The 23512-nt window shown below is 41.3% G+C and overlaps 1 protein-coding gene across 1 annotated transcript in view; it reads left to right on the top strand.

The window, feature by feature from the left end:
* COPG2 (COPI coat complex subunit gamma 2) overlaps nucleotides 1-23512 on the top strand; it is a 73425-nt gene that overhangs the window by 11362 nt on the left and 38551 nt on the right. Inside the window, exons 6-12 of the mRNA XM_074540364.1 lie at nucleotides 2034-2109; nucleotides 6636-6728; nucleotides 11869-11955; nucleotides 14505-14662; nucleotides 18723-18856; nucleotides 20501-20568; nucleotides 23044-23232. Coding sequence (XP_074396465.1) covers nucleotides 2034-2109; nucleotides 6636-6728; nucleotides 11869-11955; nucleotides 14505-14662; nucleotides 18723-18856; nucleotides 20501-20568; nucleotides 23044-23232 — 805 coding nt within the window. The remainder of the gene's footprint in view (nucleotides 1-2033; nucleotides 2110-6635; nucleotides 6729-11868; nucleotides 11956-14504; nucleotides 14663-18722; nucleotides 18857-20500; nucleotides 20569-23043; nucleotides 23233-23512) is intronic.

Raw genomic sequence — 23512 nt, 5'->3', positions numbered from 1 at the left:
CAGTTCATTCAGAACTCCTGATTTTTTTAAGAGTGAACTCTTAATTTTTTAACTGCAAAAATCATTGCAGCTGTTGCAAGAGCAGAAATCGCATCTGTTGTGGGATTGCTGAACAGCTTTAGAAATATAGAAAATAAACCCAAGTGAACCCTGGAAAAAGGATTTTCCCCCTCTGGAAAAGGGGCTGCAGCTCCCTGAGGTTTTGTAGGGACACAGCAGTTCTGTGATTCACCTCAGAATTGTTGTTATTTTGTCCCCTCTCTCTGGCACAATTCAGTTTATCATGTATTTGTTTCTTTGTTTTCCTGTGGTTTAGCGTGTTGGGGGTTTTTAATTTCTGGGATTTTGCAGTCAGAGCAATTAAAGAAAAGCAGAGCTCATTTAGAACTCTTGATTTTTTTAAGAGTGAACTCTTAATTTTTTAACTGCAAAAATCATTGCAGCTGTTGCAAGAGCAGAAATCGCATCTGTTGTGGGATTGCTGAACAGCTTTAGAAATATAGAAAATAAACCCAAGTGAACCCTGGAAAAAGGATTTTCCCCCTCTGGAAAAGGGGCTGCAGCTCCCTGAGGTTTTGTAGGGACACAGCAGTTCTGTGATTCACCTCTGGTTGTTATTTTGTCCCCTCTCTCTGGCAGAATTCAGTTTATCCTGTGGTTGTTACTTTGTTTTCCTGTGGTTTAGCGTGTTGGGGGTTTGTAATTTCTGGTTTGTCACAGCTTGGGCTGGGATTTTGCAGTCAGAGCAATTAAAGAAAAGCAGAGCTCATTCAGAACTCTTAATTTTTTTAAGAGTGAACTCTCAATTTTTTAACTGCAAAAAACATTGCAGCTGTTGCCAGAGCAAAAATCACATCTGTTGTGGGATTGCTGAAGAGCTTTAGAAAAATAGAAAATAAACCAAAGTGAACCCTGGAAAAAGGATTTTCCCCCTCTGGAAAAGGAGCTGCAGTTGAGGTTTTGTAGGGACACAGCAGTTCTGTGATTCACCTCTGGTTGTTATTTTGTCCCCTCTCTCTGGCAGAATTCAGTTTATCCTGTGGTTGTTACTTTGTTTTCCTGTGGTTTAGCGTGTTGGGGGTTTTTAATTTCTGGGACTTTGCAGTCAGAGCAATTAAAGAAAAGCAGAGCAAAGCCCAGTTCATTCAGAACTCTTGATTTTTTTAAGAGTGAACTCTTAATTTTTTAACTGCAAAAATCATTGCAGCTGTTACCAGAGCAAAAATCGCATCTGTTGTGGGATTGCTGAACAGATTTAGAAATATAGAAAATAAACCCAAGTGAACTTTGCTCAGTATTTCTAAATGAAAATTCCTTGTGGAACAAGAAAGAGAATGAGCTTAGCAAAGCAGGCCATGGCAAAACAATTCAAGGGATTGTGCATTTATTTTGGTTTTGATAAATGTCAAATGAAGCTGATTATGAGGAGGCTGTTCCTTAGCAGGGGCAGAGCAGCTGGGTGGGGTGGATGTCACAAAATCCCTGTGGGATTGATGTCACAAAATCCCTGTGGGATTGGGGTGGATGTGACAAAATCCCTGTGGGATTGGGGTGGATGTCACAAAATCCCTGTGGGATTGGGGTGCTCAGGGTGGGATTGGGGTGACCAGGAGGTGCTAATGGGGCAGAGCAGAGGATGGGGTGGATGTCACAAAATCCCTGTGGGATTGATGTCACACAGTCCCTGTGGGATTGGGGTGGATGTCACAAAATCCCTGTGGGATTGGGGTGGATGTCACAAAATCCCTGTGGGATTGGGGTGGATGTCACAAAATCCCTGTGGGATTGGGGTGGCTGTCACACAATCCCTGTGGGATTGGGGTGGATGTCACACAATCCCTGTGGGATTGGGGTGGTCAGGGTGGGATTGGGGTGCTCAGGGTGGGATTGGGGTGGATGTCACAAAATCCCTGTGGGATTGGGGTGGCTGTCACACAGTCCCTGTGGGATTGGGGTGCTCAGGGTGGGATTGGGGTGCTCAGGATGGGATTGGGGTGCTCAGGAGGTGCTAACGGGGTGTTTGGTGCTTTCAGTCTCACCAAAGACATGACAGGCAAGGAGGATGTGTATCGAGGCCCGGCCATCCGAGCTCTCTGCAGGATCACTGATGTGAGTACAGGCACTGGGGGGGCTTTGGAATCCCAAATCTGCCCTCTGGATCCCAAAACTGCCCCCTCAATCCCAAATCTGCCCCCTTGATCCCACAACTGCCCTCTCGATCCCAAATCTGCCCCCTTGATCCCAAATCTGCCCCCTTGATCCCAAATCTGCCCCCTTGATCCCACAACTGCCCTCTTGATCCCACAACTGCCCTCTTGATCCCAGAACTGCCCCCTTGATCCCAAAACTGCCCTCTTGATCCCAAAACTGCCCTCTGGATCCCAAAACTGCCCTCTGGATCCCAAATCTGCCCTCTTGATCCCAAATCTGCCCTCTCGATCCCAAATCTGCCCCCTTCATCCCAAAACTGCCCTCTCGATCCCAAATCTGCCCCCTTGATCCCAGAACTGCCCTCTTGATCCCAAAACTGCCCCCTTGACTCCAGAAATGCCCCCTTGATCCCAAAACTGCCCTCTTGACCCCAAAACTGCCCCCTTGATCCCAGAACTGCCCTCTTGATCCCAAATCTGCCCTCTGGATCCCAAATCTGCCCTCTGGATCCCAGAACTGCCCTCTCCATCCCAGAACTGCCCCCTTGATCCCAGAACTGCCCTCTTGATCTCAGAACTGCCCCCTTGATCCCAGAACTGCCCCCTTGATCCCAAAACTGCCCTCTCGATCCCAAATCTGCCCCCTTGATCCCACAACTGCCCCCTTGATCCCAAAACTGCCCTCTTGATCCCAGAACTGCCCTCTTGATCCCACAACTGCCCTCTCGATCCCAAATCTGCCCCCTTGATCCCAAATCTGCCCCCTTGATCCCACAACTGCCCCCTTGATCCCAAAACTGCCCTCTGGATCCCAGAACTGCCCTCTCAATCCCAAAACTGCCCTCTTGATCCCAAATCTGCCCTCTTGATCCCACAACTGCCCTCTTGATCCCAGAACTGCCCCCTTGATCCCAGAACTGCCCCCTTGATCCCACAACAGCCCCCTTGATCCCAAAACTGCCCCCTTGATCCCAAAACTGCCCCCTTGATCCCAAATCTGCCCTCTGGATCCCAAAACTGCCCTGTTGATCCCAAATCTGCCCCCTTGACCCCAAATCTGCCCTCTTGATCCCAAATCTGCCCTCTCGACCCCAAATCTGCCCCCTTGATCCCAAATCTGCCCTGTTGATCCCAAAACTGCCCTCTTGATCCCAAATCTGCCCTCTTGATCCCAAATCTGCCCTCTCGATCCCAAAACTGCCCCCTTGATCCCAGAACTGCCCCCTTGATCCCAGAACTGCCCCCTTGATCCCAGAACTGCCCCTTTGACCCCAAAACTGCCCCCTTGATACCAGAACTTCCCTGTTGATCCCAGAACTGCCCCTTTGACCCCAAAACTGCCCCCTTGATACCAGAACTGCCCCTTTGACCCCAAAACTGCCCCCTTGATCCCAGAACTGCCCCCTTGATCCCAGAACTGCCCTCTCGATCCCAGAACTGCCCTCTGGATCCCAGAACTGCCCTCTCAATCCCAAAACTGCCCTCTTGATCCCAAAACTGCCCCCTTGATCCCAGAACTGCCCCCTCTATCCCAAAACTGCCCTCTTGATCCCAAAACTGCCCCCTTGATCCCAAATCTGCCCCCTTGATCCCAAAACTGCCCCCTTGATCCCAGAACTGCCCCCTTGATCCCAGAACTGCCCCCTTGATCCCAAAACTGCCCTCTTGATCCTGGAAGCTCCAGTTTCTACCTGAGATTTGTCTTCTTGATGCTCTGTATAATTTTCAGGAGAAATATGGTACTGGAGCACTGGGATGTGCAGCTGGAAAATTTGGGAACTCCAGTTTCTATTTGGGATTTCTCCATTCAGTGCCCTTTGCAATTTCCAGGAGCTCTGGGACACTGGAGCATTGGAATGTGCAGCTGGAAAGTTTGGGAGCTCCAGTTTTTATCTAGGATTGCTCCCCTCAATTCCCTGTGCAATTTCCAGGAGAAATGTGGTGCTGGAACACTGGGAATGTGCAGCTGGAAAGTTTGGGTGCTCCAGTTTTTATCTGGGATTGCTCTGCTTGACGTCCTGTGCCATTTCCAGGAGCTCTGCAGTTGGCAGGAGCACTGGGAATGTGCAGTTGGAAGATTTGGAAGCTGCAGTTTTTATCTGGGATTGCTCTGTGCAATATCCACGAGCTCTGTGGTGCTGGAGCACTGGGATGTGCAGCTAGAAAACCTGGAAGTTTCAGTTTCTGTCTGAGATTGGGTTTATTGATTCCCTGTGCAATTCCCAGGAGCACTGGAATGTGCACCTGGAAAATTTGGATATCCCAGTTTCTGTCTGAGATTGGGTTTATTGACTCCCTGTGCAATTTCCAGGAGCAGTGTGACACTGGAGCACTGGGATGTGCAGCTGGAAGGTTTTGAAACTCCAGTTTCTATCTGAGATTGGGTTTATTGATTCCCAGTGTAATTTCCAGGAGCACTGGGATGTGCAGCTGGAATATTTGGATATCCCAGTTTCTGATCTGAGATTGGCTTTATTGACTCCCTGTGTAATTTCCAGAAGCTCTGTGGGTCTGGAGCACTGGAATGTGCAGCTGGAAGGTTTGGAAGTTTCAGTTTCTACCTGAGATTGCTGCACTCAATATCCTGTGCCATTTCCAGGAAAAATGTGGTGCTGGAGCACTGGAATGTGCAGTTGGAAGGTTCGGAAGCTCCAGTTTCTACCTGAGATTGGTCTTCTTGGTGCCCTGTGTAATTTCCAGGAGCTCTGTGACATTGGGGCACTGGAATGTGCAGCTAGAAAATCTGGAATTTTCAGTTTCTGATCTGAGATTGCTGCACTCAATTCCCTGTGCCATTTCCAGGAAAAATGTGCTGCTGGAGCACTGGGATGTGCAGCTGGAAGGTTTGGGTATCCCAGTTTCTATCTGAGATTGGGTTTTATTGATTCCCTGTGTAATTCCCAGGAGCAATGTGACACTGCAGCACTGGGATGTGCAGCTGGAATATTTGGATTCCCAGTTTCTGATCTGAGATTGGGTTTATTGATTCCCTGTGTAATTTACAGGAGCACTGGGATGTGCAGCTGGAAGGTTTGGAAGCTCCAGTTTTTATCTGGGATTGCTGCACTCAATGCTCTGTGCCATTTGCAGGAGCTCTGTGGGTCTGGAGCACTGGAATGTGCAGCTAGAAAATCTGGAAGTTTCAGTTTCTGATCTGAGATTGCTGCACTCAATATCCTGTGCAATTTCCAGGAGAAATGTGCTGCTGGAGCACTGGAATGTGCAGCTGGAAGGTTTGGGTATCCCAGTTTCTGTCTGAGATTGGGTTTTATTGATTCCCTGTGCAATTTCCAAAAGCTGTGTGGGTCTGGAGCACTGCAATGTGCAGCTGAAATTTGGAAGTTTCAGTTTCTATCTGAGATTGCTGCACTCAATATCCTGTGCCATTTCCAGGAAAAATGTGGTGCTGGAGCACTGGAATGTGCAGTTGGAATATTTGGAAACTGCAGTTTTTATCTGGGATTGCTCTGTGCAATATCCACGAGCTCTGTGGGTCTGGAGCACTGGAATGTGCAGCTGGAAGGTTTTGAAACTCCAGTTTCTGTCTGAGATTGGCTTTATTGATTCCCTGTGTAATTCCCAGGAGCACTGGGATGTGCAGCTGGAATATTTGGATATCCCAGTTTCTGATCTGAGATTGGGTTTATTGATTCCCTGTGTAATTCCCAGGAGCACTGGAAGGTGCAGCTGGAATATTTGGATATCCCAGTTTCTGTCTGAGATTGGGTTTATTGATTCCCTGTGTAATTCCCAGGAGCAGTGTGACACTGGAGCACTGGAATGTGCAGCTGGAAAATTTGGAAGTTTCAGCTTCTACCTGAGATTGCTGCACTCAATATCCTGTGCCATTTGCAGGAGCTCTGTGGGTCTGGAGCACTGGAATGTGCAGCTAGAAAATCTGGAATTTTCAGTTTCTGATCTGAGATTGCTGCACTTAATATCCTGTGCCATTTGCAGGAAAAATGCAGTGCTGGAGCACTGAGAATGTGCAGCTGGAAGGTTTTGAAACTCCAGTTTCTGTCTGAGATTGGGTTTAGTGATTCCCTGTGTAATTTCCAGGAGCACTGTGAATGTGCAGCTGGAATATTTGGGTATCCCAGTTTGTGTCTGAGATTGGCTTTATTGATTCCCTGTGTAATTTCCAGCAGCTCTGTGGCACTGGAGCACTGGAATGTGCAGCTGGAATATTTGGATATCCCAGTCTCTCTCTGAGATTGGGTTTATTGATTCCCTGTGTAATTCCCAGGAGCACTGGGATGTGCAGCTGGAAAATTTGGATATCCCAATTTCTCTCTGGGCTTGCTCTGCTGTGACTTTGTCCCTGACCCTTCAGTACCAAGCAGCTCAAACCCAACTTTACCTTGCAGAATTAACTCCGGATTTTTGCTGAGGCTCCTTTGAATGTGAATTTTTGCTTTCTGCTGCTTTTATCCCCTTCCTCCAAAGCACCCACACTCCCCTTTTCCCTGTTTCCCTGTTTTCCAGGGCACCATGCTGCAGGCCATTGAGAGGTACATGAAGCAGGCCATTGTGGACAAGGTCCCTGGCGTGTCCAGCTCTGCACTTGTGTCTTCCTTGGTAAGGTTTTTGTAAATCTGATGTTTTGGCAGGCTGGGAAGGTGACCCTCCTGTGCTGATTTTGATTTTTTCTCTGAGATATTTCTTCATCTCACTGGAAAATAAGAAAAACCCACTTTCCTTTCTCTCCTCCAATTCTTTTCTTACATTTGAGCACATCAATTGTAATAATTTCTAATGCAAACTGCTCAGGTTTCTGCAGCCAGTGTAAAACATGAAAATAAGAAAAACCCACTTTTTCTCCTCCAATTCTTTTCTTACATTTGAGTACATCAATTGTAATAATTTCTAATGCAAACTGCTCAGTGTAAAACATGAAAATAAGAAAAACCCACTTTCCTTTCTCTCCTCCAATTCTTTTCTTACATGTGAGCACATCAATCCCAATAATTTCTAGTGCCAAATGCTCAGGTTTCTGCAGCCAGTGTAAAACATGAAAATAAGAAAAACCCACTCTCCTCTAATTCTTTTCTTACATTTGAGCACATCAATCCCAATAATTTCTAGTGCAAACTGTTCAGTGTAAAACATGAAAATAAGAAAAACCCACTTTCCTTTCTCTCCTCCAATTCTTTTCTTACATTTGAGTACATCAATCACAATAATTTCTAGTTTAAACTGCTCAGGGTTCTGCAGCCAGTGTAAAACATGAAAATAAGAAAAACCCACTTTCCTTTCTCTCCTCCAATTCTTTTCTTACATTTGAGTACATCAATTGTAATAATTTCTAATGCAAACTGCTCAGTGTAAAACATGAAAATAAGAAAAACCCACTTTCTCTCCTCCAATTCTTTTCTTACATCTGAGTACATCAATCACAATAATTTCTAGTGCAAACTGCTCAGGTTTCTGCAGCCAGTGTAAAACATGAAAATCTCCTCCAATTCTTTTCTTGCATTTGAGTACATCAATCACAATAATTTCTAGTGGTTTCTGCAGCCAGTGTAAAACATGAAAATAAGAAAAACCCACTCTCCTCCAATTCTTTTCTTACATTTGAGCACATCAATTGTAATAATTTCTAGTGCCAACTGCTCAGGTTTCTGCAGCCAGTGTAAAACATGAAAATAAGAAAAACCCACTTTCCTTTCTCTCCTCCAATTCTTTTCTTACATTTGAATACATCAATCACAATAATTTCTAGTGCCAAATGCTCAGGGTTCTGCAGCCAGTGTAAAACATGAAAATAAGAAAAACCCACTTTCCTTTCTCTCCTCCAATTCTTTTCTTACATTTGAGCACATCAATCACAATAATTTCTAATGCAAACTGTTCAGTGTAAAACATGAAAATAAGAAAAACCCACTTTCCTTTCTCTCCTCCAGTTCTTTTCTTACATCTGAGCACATCAATTGTAATAATTTCTAATGCCAAATGCTCAGATTTCTGCAGCCAGTGTAAAACATGAAAATCTCCTCCAATTCTTTTCTTACATTTGAGTACATCAATCACAATAATTTCTAGTGCCAAATGCTCAGATTTATTCAGCCAGTGTAAAACATGAAAATAAGAAAAACCCACTTTCTTTTCTCTCCTCCAATTCTTTTCTTACATTTGATTACATCCATCATAATAATTTCTAATACAAACTGCTCAGGTTTCTGCAGCCAGTGTAAAACATGAAAATAAGAAAAACCCACTTTCCTCCAATTCTTTTCTTACATTTGAGTACATCAATTGTAATAATTTCTAGTGCCAAATGCTCAGGTTTATTCAGCCAGTGTAAAACATGAAAATAAGGAAAACCCACTTTCCTCCAATTCTTTTCTTCCATTTGAGCACATCAATCACAATAATTTCTAGTGCAAACTGCTCAGTGTAAAACATGAAAATAAGAAAAACCCACTTTCCTTTCTCTCCTCCAATTCTTTTCTTACATTTGAGCACATCAATCACAATAATTTCTAGTGCCAAATGCTCAGGTTTCTGCAGTCAGTGTAAAACATGAAAATAAGAAAAACCCACTTTCCTTTCTCTCCTCCAGTTCTTTTCTTACATTTGAGTACATCAATCCCAATAATTTCTAGTGCAAACTGTTCAGTGTAAAACATGAAAATAAGAAAAACCCACTCTCCTCCAATTCTTTTCTTACATTTCATTACATCAATCACAATAATTTCTAGTGGTTTCTGCAGCCAGTGTAAAAACATGAAAATAAGAAAAACCCACTTTCCTTTCTCTCCTCCAATTCTTTTCTTACATTTGAGCACATCAATTGTAATAATTTCTAGTGCAAACTGTTCAGTGTAAAACATGAAAATTAGAAAAACCCACTTTCCTTTCTCTCCTCCAATTCTTTTCTTACATTTGAGCACATCAATCACAATAATTTCTAATGCAAACTGCTCAGATTTCTGCAGCCAGTGTAAAACATGAAAATAAGAAAAACCCACTTTCCTTTCTCTCCTCCAATTCTTTTCTTACATTTGAGTACATCAATCACAATAATTTCTAGTGCAAACTGTTCAGTGTAAAACATGAAAATAAGAAAAACCCACTTTCCTTTCTCTCCTCCAATTCTTTTCTTACATTTGAGTACATCAATTGTAATAATTTCTAATGCAAACTGCTCAGGTTTCTGCAGCCAGTGTAAAACATGAAAAATAAGAAAAACCCACTTTCCTTTCTCTCCTCCAATTCTTTTCTTACATTTGAGTGCATCAATCACAATAATTTCTAGTGCAAACTGTTCAGTGTAAAACATGAAAATAAGAAAAACCCACTTTCCTCCAATTCTTTTCTTACATTTGAGTACATCAGTTGTAATAATTTCTAATGCAAACTGCTCAGATTTATTCAGCCAGTGTAAAACATGAAAATAAGAAAAACCCACTCTCCTCCAATTCTTTTCTTACATTTGAGTACATCATTCATAATAATTTCTAGTGCAAACTGTTCAGTGTAAAACATGAAAATAAGAAAACCCCACTTTCCTTTCTCTCCTCCAATTCTTTTCTTACATTTGATTACATCAATCCCAATAATTTCTAGTTTAAACTGCTCAGATTTCTGCAGCCAGTGTAAAACATGAAAATAAGAAAAACCCACTTTCCTTTCTCTCCTCCAATTCTTTTCTTACATTTGAGAACATCAATCACAATAATTTCTAGTGCAGACTGCTCAGTGTAAAACATGAAAATAAGAAAAACCCACTTTCCTCCAATTCTTTTCTTACATTTGAGCACATCAATTGTAATAATTTCTAGTGCAAACTGTTCAGTGTAAAACATGAAAATAAGAAAAACCCACTTTCCTTTCTCTCCTCCAATTCTTTCCTTACATTTGAGTACATCAGTTGTAATAATTTCTAGTGCCAAATGCTCAGATTTATTCAGCCAGTGTAAAACATGAAAATTTCCTCCAATTCTTTTCTTACATTTGAGTACATCAATCACAATAATTTCTAGTGCAAACTGTTCAGGTTTCTGCAGCCAGTGTAAAACATGAAAATAAGAAAAACCCACTTTCCTTTCTCTCCTCCAATTCTTTTCTTACATTTCAGTACATCAATTGTAATAATTTCTAGTGCCAAATGCTGAGGTTTCTGCAGCCAGTGTAAAACATGAAAATAAGAAAAACCCACTTTCCTTTCCTCCAATTCTTTTCTTACATTTGAGTACATCAATTGTAATAATTTCTAATGCAAACTGCTCAGATTTCTGCAGCCAGTGTAAAACATGAAAATAAGAAAAACCCACTCTCCTCCAGTTCTTTTCTTACATTTGAGCACATCAATCCCAATAATTTCTAGTGCAAACTGTTCAGTGTAAAACATGAAAATAAGAAAAACCCACTTTCCTTTCTCTCCTCCAATTCTTTTCTTACATTTGAGCACATCAATCACAATAATTTCTAATGCAAACTGCTCAGGTTTCTGCAGCCAGTGTAAAACATGAAAATCTCCTCCAATTCTTTTCTTACATTTGAGTACATCAATCATAATAATTTCTAGTGCAAACTGTTCAGTGTAAAACATGAAAATAAGAAAAACCCACTCTCCTCCATTTCTTTTCTTACATTTGAGCACATCAATCACAATAATTTCTAATGCCAAATGCTCAGGTTTCTGCAGCCAGTGTAAAACATGAAAATAAGAAAAACCCACTTTCCTTTCCTCCAATTCTTTTCTTACATTTGAGTACATCAATTGTAATAATTTCTAATGCAAACTGCTCAGGTTTCTGCAGCCAGTGTAAAACATGAAAATAAGAAAAACCCATTTTCCTTTCTCTCCTCCAATTCTTTTCTTACATTTGAGCACATCAATCCCAATAATTTCTAGTGCAAACTGCTCAGTGTAAAACATGAAAATAAGGAAAACCCACTTTCCTCTCCTCCAATTCTTTTCTTACATTTGAGCACATCAATCACAATAATTTCTAGTGCCAAATGCTCAGATTTCTGCAGCCAGTGTAAAACATGAAAATAAGAAAAACCCACTTTCCTCCAATTCTTTTCTTACATTTGAGTACATCAATTGTAATAATTTCTAGTGCCAAATGCTCAGATTTCTGCAGCCAGTGTAAAACATGAAAATAAGAAAAACCCACTTTCCTTTCTCTCCTCCAATTCTTTTCTTACATTTGAGTACATCAATCACAATAATTTCTAATGCAAACTGCTCAGGTTTTTGCAGCCAGTGTAAAACATGAAAATAAGAAAAACCCACTTTCCTTTCCTCCAATTCTTTTCTTACATTTGAGTACATCAATCACAATAATTTCTAGTGCAAACTGCTCAGTGTAAAACATGAAAATAAGAAAAACCCACTCTCCTCCAGTTCTTTTCTTACATTTGAGCACATCAATCACAATAATTTCTAGTGCCAAATGCTCAGATTTATTCAGCCAGTGTAAAAATTGAATTTATTTGGGGAGGAGCCATGAAATCCCTGCTGAAACTGCAATTCAGGATTATCTCTGCTAATACACACCAGCAGTGCAAGGGGAAGGAATCCACTCTGATTTCCTCTCTTTTTTGAGGAGAAAAAGCTGGGAAAGACCTCAGGAATGAATATTTTTATTGATAGCAGTGGAGCATGGTAATTTGGGAAGGGCTGGAGGGAAATGCAGAATTTACAGGGATAAAGAATGGCTGTGAAGGTGCTGTGAGCTCACCTCCAATCCCAATTTTTTTGCAGCACATGATGAAGATCAGCTATGATGTGGTGAAAAGATGGATTAATGAAGCTCAGGAAGCAGCTTCCAGTGACAACATCATGGTCCAGGTGTGTGTGAGGCTGCCTGGCCCTAAAAATGCTGGGGGACATTCAGAAAAAAATCTTCTTTTTATTTTTTTAAAAGCAAGAATTGGGATTTTTTGAGAAACAACTTGATAGTTTTAAAAAATTCATTAATTTTCCCATGATAACAATCTGGCTCTGGATTTTTTTACCCCTAAATTTCTGGAATTCCTGTCCCACAGTGGTTTTTACAAAAGGGGTTTGAATCTGAGGGCTCAAAAATTGGGAATTATCTCAGTCTTGGCCTGCAGAAAACTTGCCAGATGCAAAAGATGAACCCAAATATCAGCAAGAACTCCACAAAAGCAGAATTTTTGCACAGATATTCCAGACATTTGTGGAAATGGGATTGTTCTGATAATGTTCAAAATATGGGATTATTCTGTGTGTTCAGAATATGGGATTATTCTGAGTGTTCAGAATATGGAATGTTCAGAATATGGGATTATTCTGATAATGTTCAGAATATGGAATTATTCTGAGTGTTCAGAATATGGAATTATTCTGAGTGTTCAAAATATGGGATTATTCTTTGTGTTCAGAATATGGGATTATTCTGATAATGTTCAAAATATGGAATTATTCTAATGGTGTTCAAAAAATGGGATTTTTCTGATAATGTTCAGAATATGGGATTATTCTGATAATGTTCAGAATATGGGATTATTCTGATAATGTTCAAAATATGGAATTATTCTGATAATGTTCAGAATATGGGATTATTGATAATGTTCAAAATATGGGATTATTCTGATAATGTTCAGAATATGGGATTATTCTGGTAATGTTCAGAATATGGGATTATTCTGATAATGTTCAAAATATGGAATTATTCTGATAATGTTCAGAATATGGGATTATTGATAATGTTCAAAATATGGGATTATTCTGATAATGTTCAGAATATGGGATTATTCTGGTAATGTTCAGAATATGGGATTATTCTGATAATGTTCAAAATATGGGATTATTCTGAGTGTTCAGAATATGGAATGTTCAGAATATGGGATTATTCTGTGTTCAGAATATGGGATTATTCTGAGTATTCAGACTATGGGATTATTCTGATAATGTTCAGAATATGGGATTATTGATAATGTTCAGAATATGGGATTATCCTGAGTGTTCAGAATATGGAATGTTCAGAATATGGGATTATTCTGATAATGTTCAGAATATGGGATTATTCTGTGTTCAGAATATGGGATTATCCTGATAATGTTCAGAATATGGAATGTTCAGACTCATGATCCCAAATATTTATAAAATCAGCTTTGTTCTTGCCCATTTAGCAACCTCATTAAGCCCTGCAGTAAATCAATTTTATGGGAGAAAAAAACCACAAAAACCCCAAATAACTTGGCAAGGAACTGGAAATTTCCCTTTGTGCTTTCATCATGGATTTTTGTGAGGGTTTCAAGGCCTTGGGATATCCTGGATGCAGGAATTACTGTGCAAATGTGAAACCTTTGAAATTATGAAATTTAATGGGGGGAAAAAAAAGGAAATAAATTAACTTTATGGCTCTTTGGATCTTCAGGAATAGAAATTTAATGGGGGGAAAAAAATGGAAATAAATTAACTTTGTGGCTCTTTGGATCTTCAGGAATAATTGAGAATGGCCAGCAAGGGCAAGGAAACATTGCAGATCTTTTATGGGAGGAAAAAAAAACCAAAAACCCAAAATAACTTGGCAAGGAACTGAAAATCTCCCTTTGTGCTTTCATCAAGGGTTTTTGTGAGGGTTTCAATGCCTTGAGATATCCTGGATGCAGGAATTACTGTGCAAATATGAAACCTTTAAAATTATGAAATTTAATGGGAAAAAAAAAAGGAAATAAATTAACTTTGTGGCTCTTTGGATCTTCAGGAATAGAAATTTAATGGGGGAAAAAAAAAAGGAAATAAATTAACTTTGTGGCTCTTTGGATCTTCAGGAATAGAAATTTAATGGGGGGGAAAAAAAAAGGAAATAAATTAACTTTGTGGCTCTTTGGATCTTCAGGAATAGAAATTTAATGGGGGAAAAAAAAAAGGAAATAAATTAACTTTGTGGCTCTTTGGATCTTCGAAAGGGCAAGGAAACATTGCAAATCTTTTATGGGAGGAAAAAAACCCAAAAACCCAAAATAACTTGGCAAGGAACTGGAAATCTCCCTTTGTGCTTTCATCAAGGGTTTTTATGAGGTCAGCTGTGTTTTCATGGCCTTGGGATATCCTGGATGCAGGAATTACTGTGCATTAAAATTATGAAATTTAATGGGGGAAAAAAATGGAAATAAATTAACTTTATGGCTCTTTGGATCTTCAGGAATAGAAATTTAATGGGGGGAAAAAAAATGGAAATAAATTAACTTTGTGGCTCTTTGGATCTTCGAAAGGACAATGAAACATTGCAGATCTTTTGCAATTTATCAGGAATCTCAACTCACTGATCTTAGAAACTATTTGTGCCAGGAAAGGACAATAATTCCCCAATTTTGGGGTGTTTTGGTGTGGATTTTGCAGCCCTGTCTCTGTTTCCCTTCCCACAGTACCACGCCCTGGGGCTGCTCTATCACCTGCGCAGCAGCGACCGCCTGGCCGTGTCCAAGATGCTGAACAAATTCACCAAATGCAGCCTGAAATCCCAGTTTGCCTCCTGCCTGCTGATCAGGATCGCCAGCAAACTCCTCAGGGAGTCTCAGGAGGGGTGAGTGAAGGGGCAGGGGATGAAATCACACAAATTCACCAAATGCAGCCTGAAATCCCAGTTTGCCTCCTGCCTGCTGATCAGGATCGCCAGCAAACTCCTCAGGGAGTCTCAGGAGGGGTGAGTGAGGGGGCAGGGATGAAATCACACAAATTCCAAAAGGTTGGAAAGTGCTCTGGGTTGTTTGGGGTTGGTGGAAATGTCCGCAGAGGTGAATGGTGGTGCTGGGGTAAGGCAGGGATTTGTCTTTAAATGGGTTTTTCCAGCCTAAAATCTTGGGGTTGTTGTGTTTGTAGCCATGAAAGGTTGGAAAAAGCCTTTGAATCCAAGACTAAAATATCTTGGGATTGTTGTGTTTGTAGCCTTGAAAGCCTTGGACTCAATCTTAAATGGGTTTTTCCAGCCTGAAATCCTGGGATTCTTCTTTTGTATCCATGAAAGTCTTGGACACAATCTTAAAGGGGATTTTTCAACCTAAAAGATCCTGGGGTTGTTGTGTTTGTAGCCATGAAAGGTTGGAATAACCCTTTGAATCCAAGACTAAAAGATCCTGGGATTGTTGTGTTTGTAGCCATAAAGGCTTGGATTCAATCTTAAAGGGATTTTTCCAGCCTAAAATCCTGGGATTCTTCTTTTGTATCCATGAAAGTCTTGGACACAATCTTAAAGGGGATTTTCCAACCTAAAAGATCCTGGGATTGTTGTGTTTGTGGCCTTGAAAATCTTGGATTCAAAGGGATTTTTCCAACCTAAAAGATCCTGGGATTGTTGCATTTGTAGCCATAAAGTCCTTGACATGATCTTAAAGGGTTTTTCCAGCCTAAAAGATCCTGGGATTGTTGTGTTTGTAGCCATGAAAGGCTGGAATAACCCTTTGAATCCAAGACTAAAAGATCCTGGGATTGTTGTGTTTATAGCCTTGAAAATCTTGGATTCAAAGGGATTTTTCCAACATAAAAGATCCTGGGATTGTTGTGTTTATAGGCAGGAAAATCTTGGATTCAAAGGGGTTTTTCCAACCTAAAAGATCCTGGGATTGTTGTGTTTGTAACCATGAATGTCTTGGATTCAAAGGGTTTTTCCAATGTAAGAGATCCTGAAATTTTTGTGTTTGTGTAGCCATGAAAGTCTTGAACTTGATCCTAAATGGGTTTTCCAGCCTGAAAAGTCCTGGGATTGTTGTGTTTGTAGCCATAAAGGCTTGGACTTGATCTTAAGGGATTTTTCCAGCCTGAAATCCTGGGATTGTTGTGTTTATAACCATGAATGTCTTGGATTCAAAGGGTTTTTCCAATGTAAGAGATCCTGAAATTTTAGTGTTTGTGTAGCCTTGAAAGCCTTGGACTCAATCTTAAATGGGTTTTTCCAGCCTAAAATCCTGGGATTCTTCTTTTGTAACCATTAACGATTTGGACTCAATCTTAAATGGGTTTTTCCAACATAAAAGATTCTGGGATTGTTGTGTTTATAGGCATGAAAGTCTTGGATTCAAAAGGTTTTTCCAGCATAAAAGATCCTGGGATTGTTGTATTTGTAGTCATGAAAGTGTTGGACTTAATCTTAAAGGGTTTTTCCATCCTAAAATCCTGGGATTGTTGCATTTGTAGCCATGAAAGGCTGGAATAACCCTTTGAATCCAAGACTAAAAGATCCTGGGATTGTTGTGTTTGTAGGCACAAAAGTCTTGGATTCAAAAGGTTTTTCCAGCATAAAAGATCCTGGGATTTGTGTTTGTAGCCATGAATGCCTTGGACTTGATCTTAAGGGATTTTTCCAGCCTGAAATCCTGGGATTCTTCTTTTGTATCCATGAAAGTCTTGGACACAATCTTAAAGGGGATTTTTCAACCTAGAAGATCTTGGAATTGTTGCATTTGTAGCCATGAAAGGCTGGAAAAAGCCTTTGAATCCAAGACTAAAAGATCCTGGGATTGTTGTGTGTGTATCCATAAAGGCTTGGATTCAATCTTAAAGGGATTTTTCCATTCTAAAATCCTGGGATTCTTTTTTTGTAACCATGAAATTTTTGGACTTGATCTTAAATGGGTTTTTCCATCCTAAAAGATCCTGGGATTGTTGTGTTTATAGGCAGGAAAGTCTTGGATTCAAAAGGTTTTTCCAGCATAAAAGATTTTGGGATTATTACATTTGTAGCCATAAAGACTTGGACTTGATCTTAAAGGGATTTTCCCATCCTAAAATCCTGGGATTGGTGTGTTTGTAGGCACAAATGCCTTGGATTCAAAGGGTTTTCCCCACATAAAAGATCCTGGGATTGTTGTGTTTGTAGCCATGAAAGGCTGGAAAAAGCCTTTGAATCCAAGACTAAAAGATCCTGGGATTGTTGAATTTGTACCCACGAATACCTTGGACTTGATCTTAAGGGATTTTTCCAGCCTGAAATCCTGGGATTGTTCTTTGTAGCCATGAATAGTCATGAACTCAAAGGGGTTTTTCCAGCCTAAAAGATCCTGGGATTGTTGAATTTGTAGCCATAAAGGCTTGGACTCGATCTTAAGGGATTTTTCCAGCCTGAAATCCTGGGATTCTTCTTTTGTATCCATGAAAGTCTTGGACACAATCTTAAAGGGGATTTTCCAACCTAAAAGATCCTGAAATTGTTGTGTTTGTGTAGCCATGAAAGTTTTTGACTTGATCTTAAATGGGTTTTCCAGCCTGAAAAGTCCTGGGATTGTTGTGTTTGGGGCCTTGAAAATCTTGGATTCAAAGGGATTTTTCCAAACGAAAAGATCCTGGGATTGTTGCATTTGTAGCCATAAAGGCTTGGACTTGATCTTAAGGGATTTTTCCAGCCTGAAATCCTGGGATTCTTCTTTTATATCCATGAAAGTCTTGGACACAATCTTAAAGGGGATTTTTCAACCTAGAAGATCCTGGGATTGTTGTGTTTGTAGGCAGGAAAATCTTGGATTCTAAGAGTTTTTCCAGCCTAAAAGTTCCTGGGATTGTTGTGTTTGTAGCCATGAAAGTCTGGAAAAAGCCTTTGAATCCAACCTAAAAGATCCTGGGATTGTTGTGTGTGTAACCACAAATGTCTTGCATTCAAAAGGTTTTCCCCACATAAAATATCCTGGGGTTGTTGTGTTTGTAGGCATGAAAATCTTGGACTCAATCTTAAATTTTTCCATCCTAAACCCCTGGGTTTGTTGCATTTGTAGCCATGAAAGTTGGAAAAAGCCTTTGAATCCAAGACTAAAAGATCCTGGGATTGTTGTGTTTGTAACCATGAATACCTTGGACTTGATCTTAAGGGATTTTTCCAGCCTGAAATCCTGGGATTGTTGTGTTTGTAACCATTAACGATTTGGACTCAATCTTAAATGGGTTTTTCCAACATAAAAGATCCTGGGATTGTTGTGTTTGTAGCCATGAAAGGCTGGAATAACCCTTTGACTCCAAGACTAAAAGATCCTGGAATTGTTGTGTTTATAGGCAGGAAAGTCTTGGATTCAAAGGATTTTTCCAACATAAAAGATCTTGGGATTGTTCCATTTGTAGCCATGAAAGGTTGGAAAAAGCCTTTGAATCCAACCTAAAAGATCCTGGGATTGTTGTGTGTGTAGCCTTGAAAATCTTGGATTCAAAGGGATTTTTCCAGCATAAAAGATCTTGGGATTGTTGCATTTGTAGCCATAAAGGCTTGGACTCAAAGGGATTTTTCCAGCCTAAAATCCTGGGATTCTTCTTTTGTATCCATGAAATCCTTGAACTTGATCTTAAATGGATTTTCCAGCCTAAAAGTTCCTGGGATTTGTGTTTGTAGCCATGAATGCCTTGGACTTGATCTTAAAGGGATTTTTCCCGCCTAAAATCCTGGGATTCTTCTTTTGTAACCATTAACGATTTGGACTTGATCTTAAATGGGTTTTTCCAACATAAAAGATCCTGGGGTTGTTGTGTTTATAGGCACAAATGTCTTGGACTCAATCTTAAAGAGATTTTTCCATCCTAAAATCCTGGGATTGGTGTGTTTGCAACCACAAATGCCTTGGATTCCAAGGGATTTCCCATAAAACCTGCTGGGATTGTTGTGTTTGCAGGCACGAGAGCCCCCTGTTTGACTTCATTGAGAGCTGCCTGAGGAACAAGCACGAGATGGTGATTTATGAGGCTGCCTCTGCCATCATCCACCTGCCCAACTGCAGTGCCAGGGAGCTGGCACCCGCTGTCTCAGGTGGGTCACACCCTGGGAGCCCTGGAATGGCTGCAATGGAGACATTCCCAGGAAATCCAGCACAATTAGAACACCCAAACGCTGATTTTCTGGTAATTTGGGGTGAATGGAGACATTCCCAGAAAATCCAGCACAATTATATCACCCAAACGCTGATTGTCTGCTAATTTGGGGTGAATGGAGACATTCCCAAGAAATCAGCACAATTATAACACCCAAACGCTGATTGTCTGCTAATTTGGGGTGAATGGAGACATTCCCAGAAAATCCAGCACAATTAGAACACCCAAATGTTGATTGTCTGCTAATTTGGGGTGAATGGAGACATTCCCAGAAAATCCAGCACAATTAGAACACCCAAACGCTGATTGTCTGCTAATTTGGGGTGAATGGAGACATTCCCAGGAAATCCAGCACAATTATATCACCCAAACACTGATTGTCTGGTAATTTGGGGTGAAAAGCCCTTTATTGCCAAATGAAAGGGTTTTTGGAGGAGATCATCCAGAAATCATTTTCCATCCCAGATAAATGGGATTAGAGGGTGATGCTTGTCCTTATCCAGGTGCAAGAATTTGGGATGGGAGGGAATTATGGAATAGTTTGGGTTGGAATGGATCTCAAATATCACCCAGTGCCACACAAGGACATCTCCCCCTGTCCCAGTGTGCTCCCCAATGCCAGATAAATGGGATTAGAGGTGATGCTTGTCTTTATCCAGCTGCAGGAATTTGGGATGGGAGGGAATCCTGGAATAGTTTGGGTTGGAATGGACCTCAAATATCACCCAGTGCCACACAGGGACACAGATAAATGGCATTAGAGCTGATGCTTGTCTTTATCCAGCTGCAGGATTTGGGATGGGAGGGAATTATGGAATAGTTTGGGTTGGAAGGGACCATAAAGATCACCCAGTGCCAGGGACACCTCCCCTGTCCCAGTGTGCTCCCCAATGCCAGATAAATGGCATTAGAGGGTGATGCTTGTCTATCCAGCTGTAGGAATTTGGGATGGGAGGGAATCCTGGAATGATTTGGGTTGGAATGGACCTCAAAGATCACCCAGTGCCAGGCAGGGACACAGATAAATGGCATTAGAGCTGATGCTTGTCCTTATCCAGCTGTAGGATTTGGGATGGGAGGGAATTATGGAATAGTTTTGGGTTGGAATGGACTTCAAAGATCACCCAGTGCCAGGCAGGGACACCTCCCCTGTCCAATGCCAGATAAATGGGATTAGAGGGTGATGCTTGTCCTTATCCAGGTGCAGGAATTTGGGATGGGAGGGAATTATGGAATGATTTGGGTTGGAATGGACCTCAAAGATCACCCAGTGCCAGGCAGGGACACCTCCCCTGTCCCAGTGTGCTCCAAGCCCTGCCCAACCCAGCCTTGGACATTTGAACAGCCACAGATTGTCTGGGAAAACTAAATTGCAGCTGGAATATAGAACTGGAATGTGGAGCCACCCGAGCCACCCTCTGGCATTGGCAGTGGGATAAAAACCAGGAGTTTTTCTGACCTGTGTGATAAACTATGCTAGCAGTGTGTAGCTGGAGATCCATCAGACATTCTGCTCTGTTTCCTTTCTTTGGAAAAAGCCAAATCTTTGGTTTTTGGTTGATTTTGATTTTGTCTTTCCCAGTGTTGCAGCTTTTCTGCAGCTCTCCCAAGCCTGTCCTGCGCTATGCAGCCGTGAGGACCCTCAATAAAGTGAGTGCTCCAAAACCTCCAAAACCTCCAAAACCTCCAAAAATCTTCATTCTGTGAGCCTGATGATGGCTGTGCCACCTCAGGTGCCCTGGCATGGCTTCATTTGGAATTATTCCATGCTGGAGAATTGGGAAAAAGCCAATCTGGCTTTTCTGTGCCAGCTCTCCTGGTGGGACAGAAATCTTTCCTGCATTCAGGGTGTGCTTGCTCATTTTGGGACCATGGGGTAGAACAAGCTGGTGGTTTGATAACCTGTGAGCTTTCAGCTGGATATTTAATATTACAAAAATCCAATTCCATGCTGGAGAATTGGGAAAAAGCCAATCTGGCTTTTCTGTGCCAGCTCTCCTGGTGGGACAGAAATCTTTCCTGCATTCAGGCTGTGCTTGCTCATTTTGGGCAATTTGTTCTATCCTCATTGGCAAATTGGCAATTTGGGCATTTGTTCTATCCTCATTGACCATGGGGATAGAACAAGCTGGTAGTTTGATTATCTGTGAGCTTTCAGCTGGATATTTAATATTACAAAAATCCAATTCCATGCTAGAGAATTGGGAAAAAGCCAATCTGGCTTTTCTGTGCCAGCTCTCTTGGTGGGACAGAAATCTTTCCTGCATTCAGGCTGTGCTTGCTCATTTTGGGACCATGGGGATAGAACAAGCTGGTAGTTTGATAATCTGTGAGCTTTCAGCTGGATATTCAATATTACAAAAATCCAATTCCATGCTGGAGAATTGGGAAAAAGCCAATCTGGCTTTTCTGTGCCAGCTCTCCTGGTGGGACAGAAATCTTTTCCTGCATTCAGGCTGTGCTTGCTCATTTTGGGAACAAGCTGGTAGTTTGATAACCTGTGAGCTTTCAGCTGGATATTTAATATTACAAAAATCCAATTCCATGCTGGAGAATTGGGATAAAACCAATCTGGTTTTTCTGTGCCAGCTCTCCTGGTGGGACAGAAATCTTTCCTGCATTCAGGCTGTGCTTGCTCATTTTGGGCAATTTGTTCTATCCTCATTGGCAAATTGGCAATTTGGGTATTTGTTCTATCCTCATTGACCATGGGGATAGAACAAGCTGGTAGTTTGATTATCTGTGAGCTTTCAGCTGGATATTTAATATTACAAAAATCCAATTCCATGCTGGAGAATTGGGAAAAAGCCAATCTGGTTTTTCTGTGCCAGCTCTCCTGGTGGGACAGAAATCTTTCCTGCCTTCAGGCTGTGCTTGCTCATTTTGGGAACAAGCTGGTAGTTTGATAATCTGTGAGCTTTCAGCTGGATATTTAATATTACAAAAATCCAATTCCATGCTGGAGAATTGGGATAAAACCAATCTGGCTTTTCTGTGCCAGCTCTCCTGGTGGGACAGAAATCTTTCCTGCATTCAGGCTGTGATTGTTCATTTTGGGCAATTTGTTCTATCCTCATTGGCAAATTGGCAATTTGGGCATTTGTTCTATCCTCATTGACCATGGGGATAGAACAAGCTGGTAGTTTGATAATCTGTGAGCTTTCAGCTGGATATTTAATATTACAAAAATCCAATTCCATGCTAGAGAATTGGAAAAAAGCCAATCTGGCTTTTCTGTGCCAGCTCTCCTGGTGGGACAGAAATCTTTCCTGCATTCAGGCTGTGATTGCTCGTTTTGGGCAATTTGTTCTATCCTCATTGGCAAATTGGCAATTTGGGCATTTGTTCTATCCTCATTGACCATGGGTATAGAACAAGCTGGTAGTTTGATAACCTGTGAGCTTTCAGCTGGATATTTAATATTACAAAAATCCAGTTCCATGCTGGAGAATTGGGATAAAGCCAATCTGGTTTTTCTGTGCCAGCTCTCCTGGTGGGACAGAAATCTTTCCTGCATTCAGGCTGTGCTTGCTCATTTTGGGCAATTTGTTCTATCCTCATTGGCAATTTGGGCATTTGTTCTATCCTCATTGACCATGGGGATAGAACAAGCTGGTAGTTTGATTATCTGTGAGCTTTCAGCTGGATATTTAATATTACAAAAATCCAATTCCATGCTGGAGAATTGGGATAAAGCCAATCTGGCTTTTCTGTGCCAGCTCTCCTGGTGGGACAGAAATCTTTCCTGCATTCAGGCTGTGCTTGCTCATTTTGGGCAATTTGTTCTATCCTCATTGGCAAATTGGCAATTTGGGCATTTGTTCTATCCTCATTGACCATGGGGATAGAACAAGCTGGTAGTTTGATAATCTGTGAGCTTTCAGCTGGATATTTAATATTACAAAAATATTAAAATATTACAAAAATCCAATCCAATCTAAATATTACAAAAATCCAGAAGGATATCAGAGATATTCTGATTTCAGAGCTGCAAAAATTCGACACTCAAACCCACGAGCTGTAAATTAAAATCTCCTTAAAATGCCACAGCTCTGCTTGCATGCCATGCTTTGAACTGCAGGATGCTGCACTTCTCACCTCATTTTGGAACTGCATTCCTTGCAGGTGGCCATGAAACACCCATCTGCAGTGACTGCCTGCAACCTGGACCTGGAGAACCTGATCACAGACTCCAACAGGAGCATTGCCACGCTGGCCATCACCACCCTGCTCAAGACTGGCAGCGAGAGCAGCGTGGACAGGCTGATGAAACAAATCTCCTCCTTCGTCTCAGAAATCTCTGATGAGTTCAAGGTGTGCCACTGGAGCCCTCTGCTCTCATTTCTTCTATTTCTATTTCTACAATTTTTTGTTTGCTTTGAAGCTTTTGCTGTTTGGCAATGCTTTGGTGGTTTAGTTTGGCTGGGCAAAAATTCCTTGAAAAATTTCCTTTTCATCTTCATTATCCTTGTATGGCTTTCCTCCCATCACTCCAAGGAAGGGAAAATGGCATTTGGTGGATTGCTGGCTCCTGGGCAATATCCTGCAAATTTTGGACTTCCTTCTGGTTGGGTTAGAGAGGAGGAAGGATTTT

Source organism: Zonotrichia albicollis, chromosome 4 (genome assembly GCF_047830755.1).
Source record: "Zonotrichia albicollis isolate bZonAlb1 chromosome 4, bZonAlb1.hap1, whole genome shotgun sequence".
NCBI lineage: Eukaryota > Metazoa > Chordata > Aves > Passeriformes > Passerellidae > Zonotrichia > Zonotrichia albicollis.
This window is presented reverse-complemented; position numbering and strand designations above follow the sequence as displayed.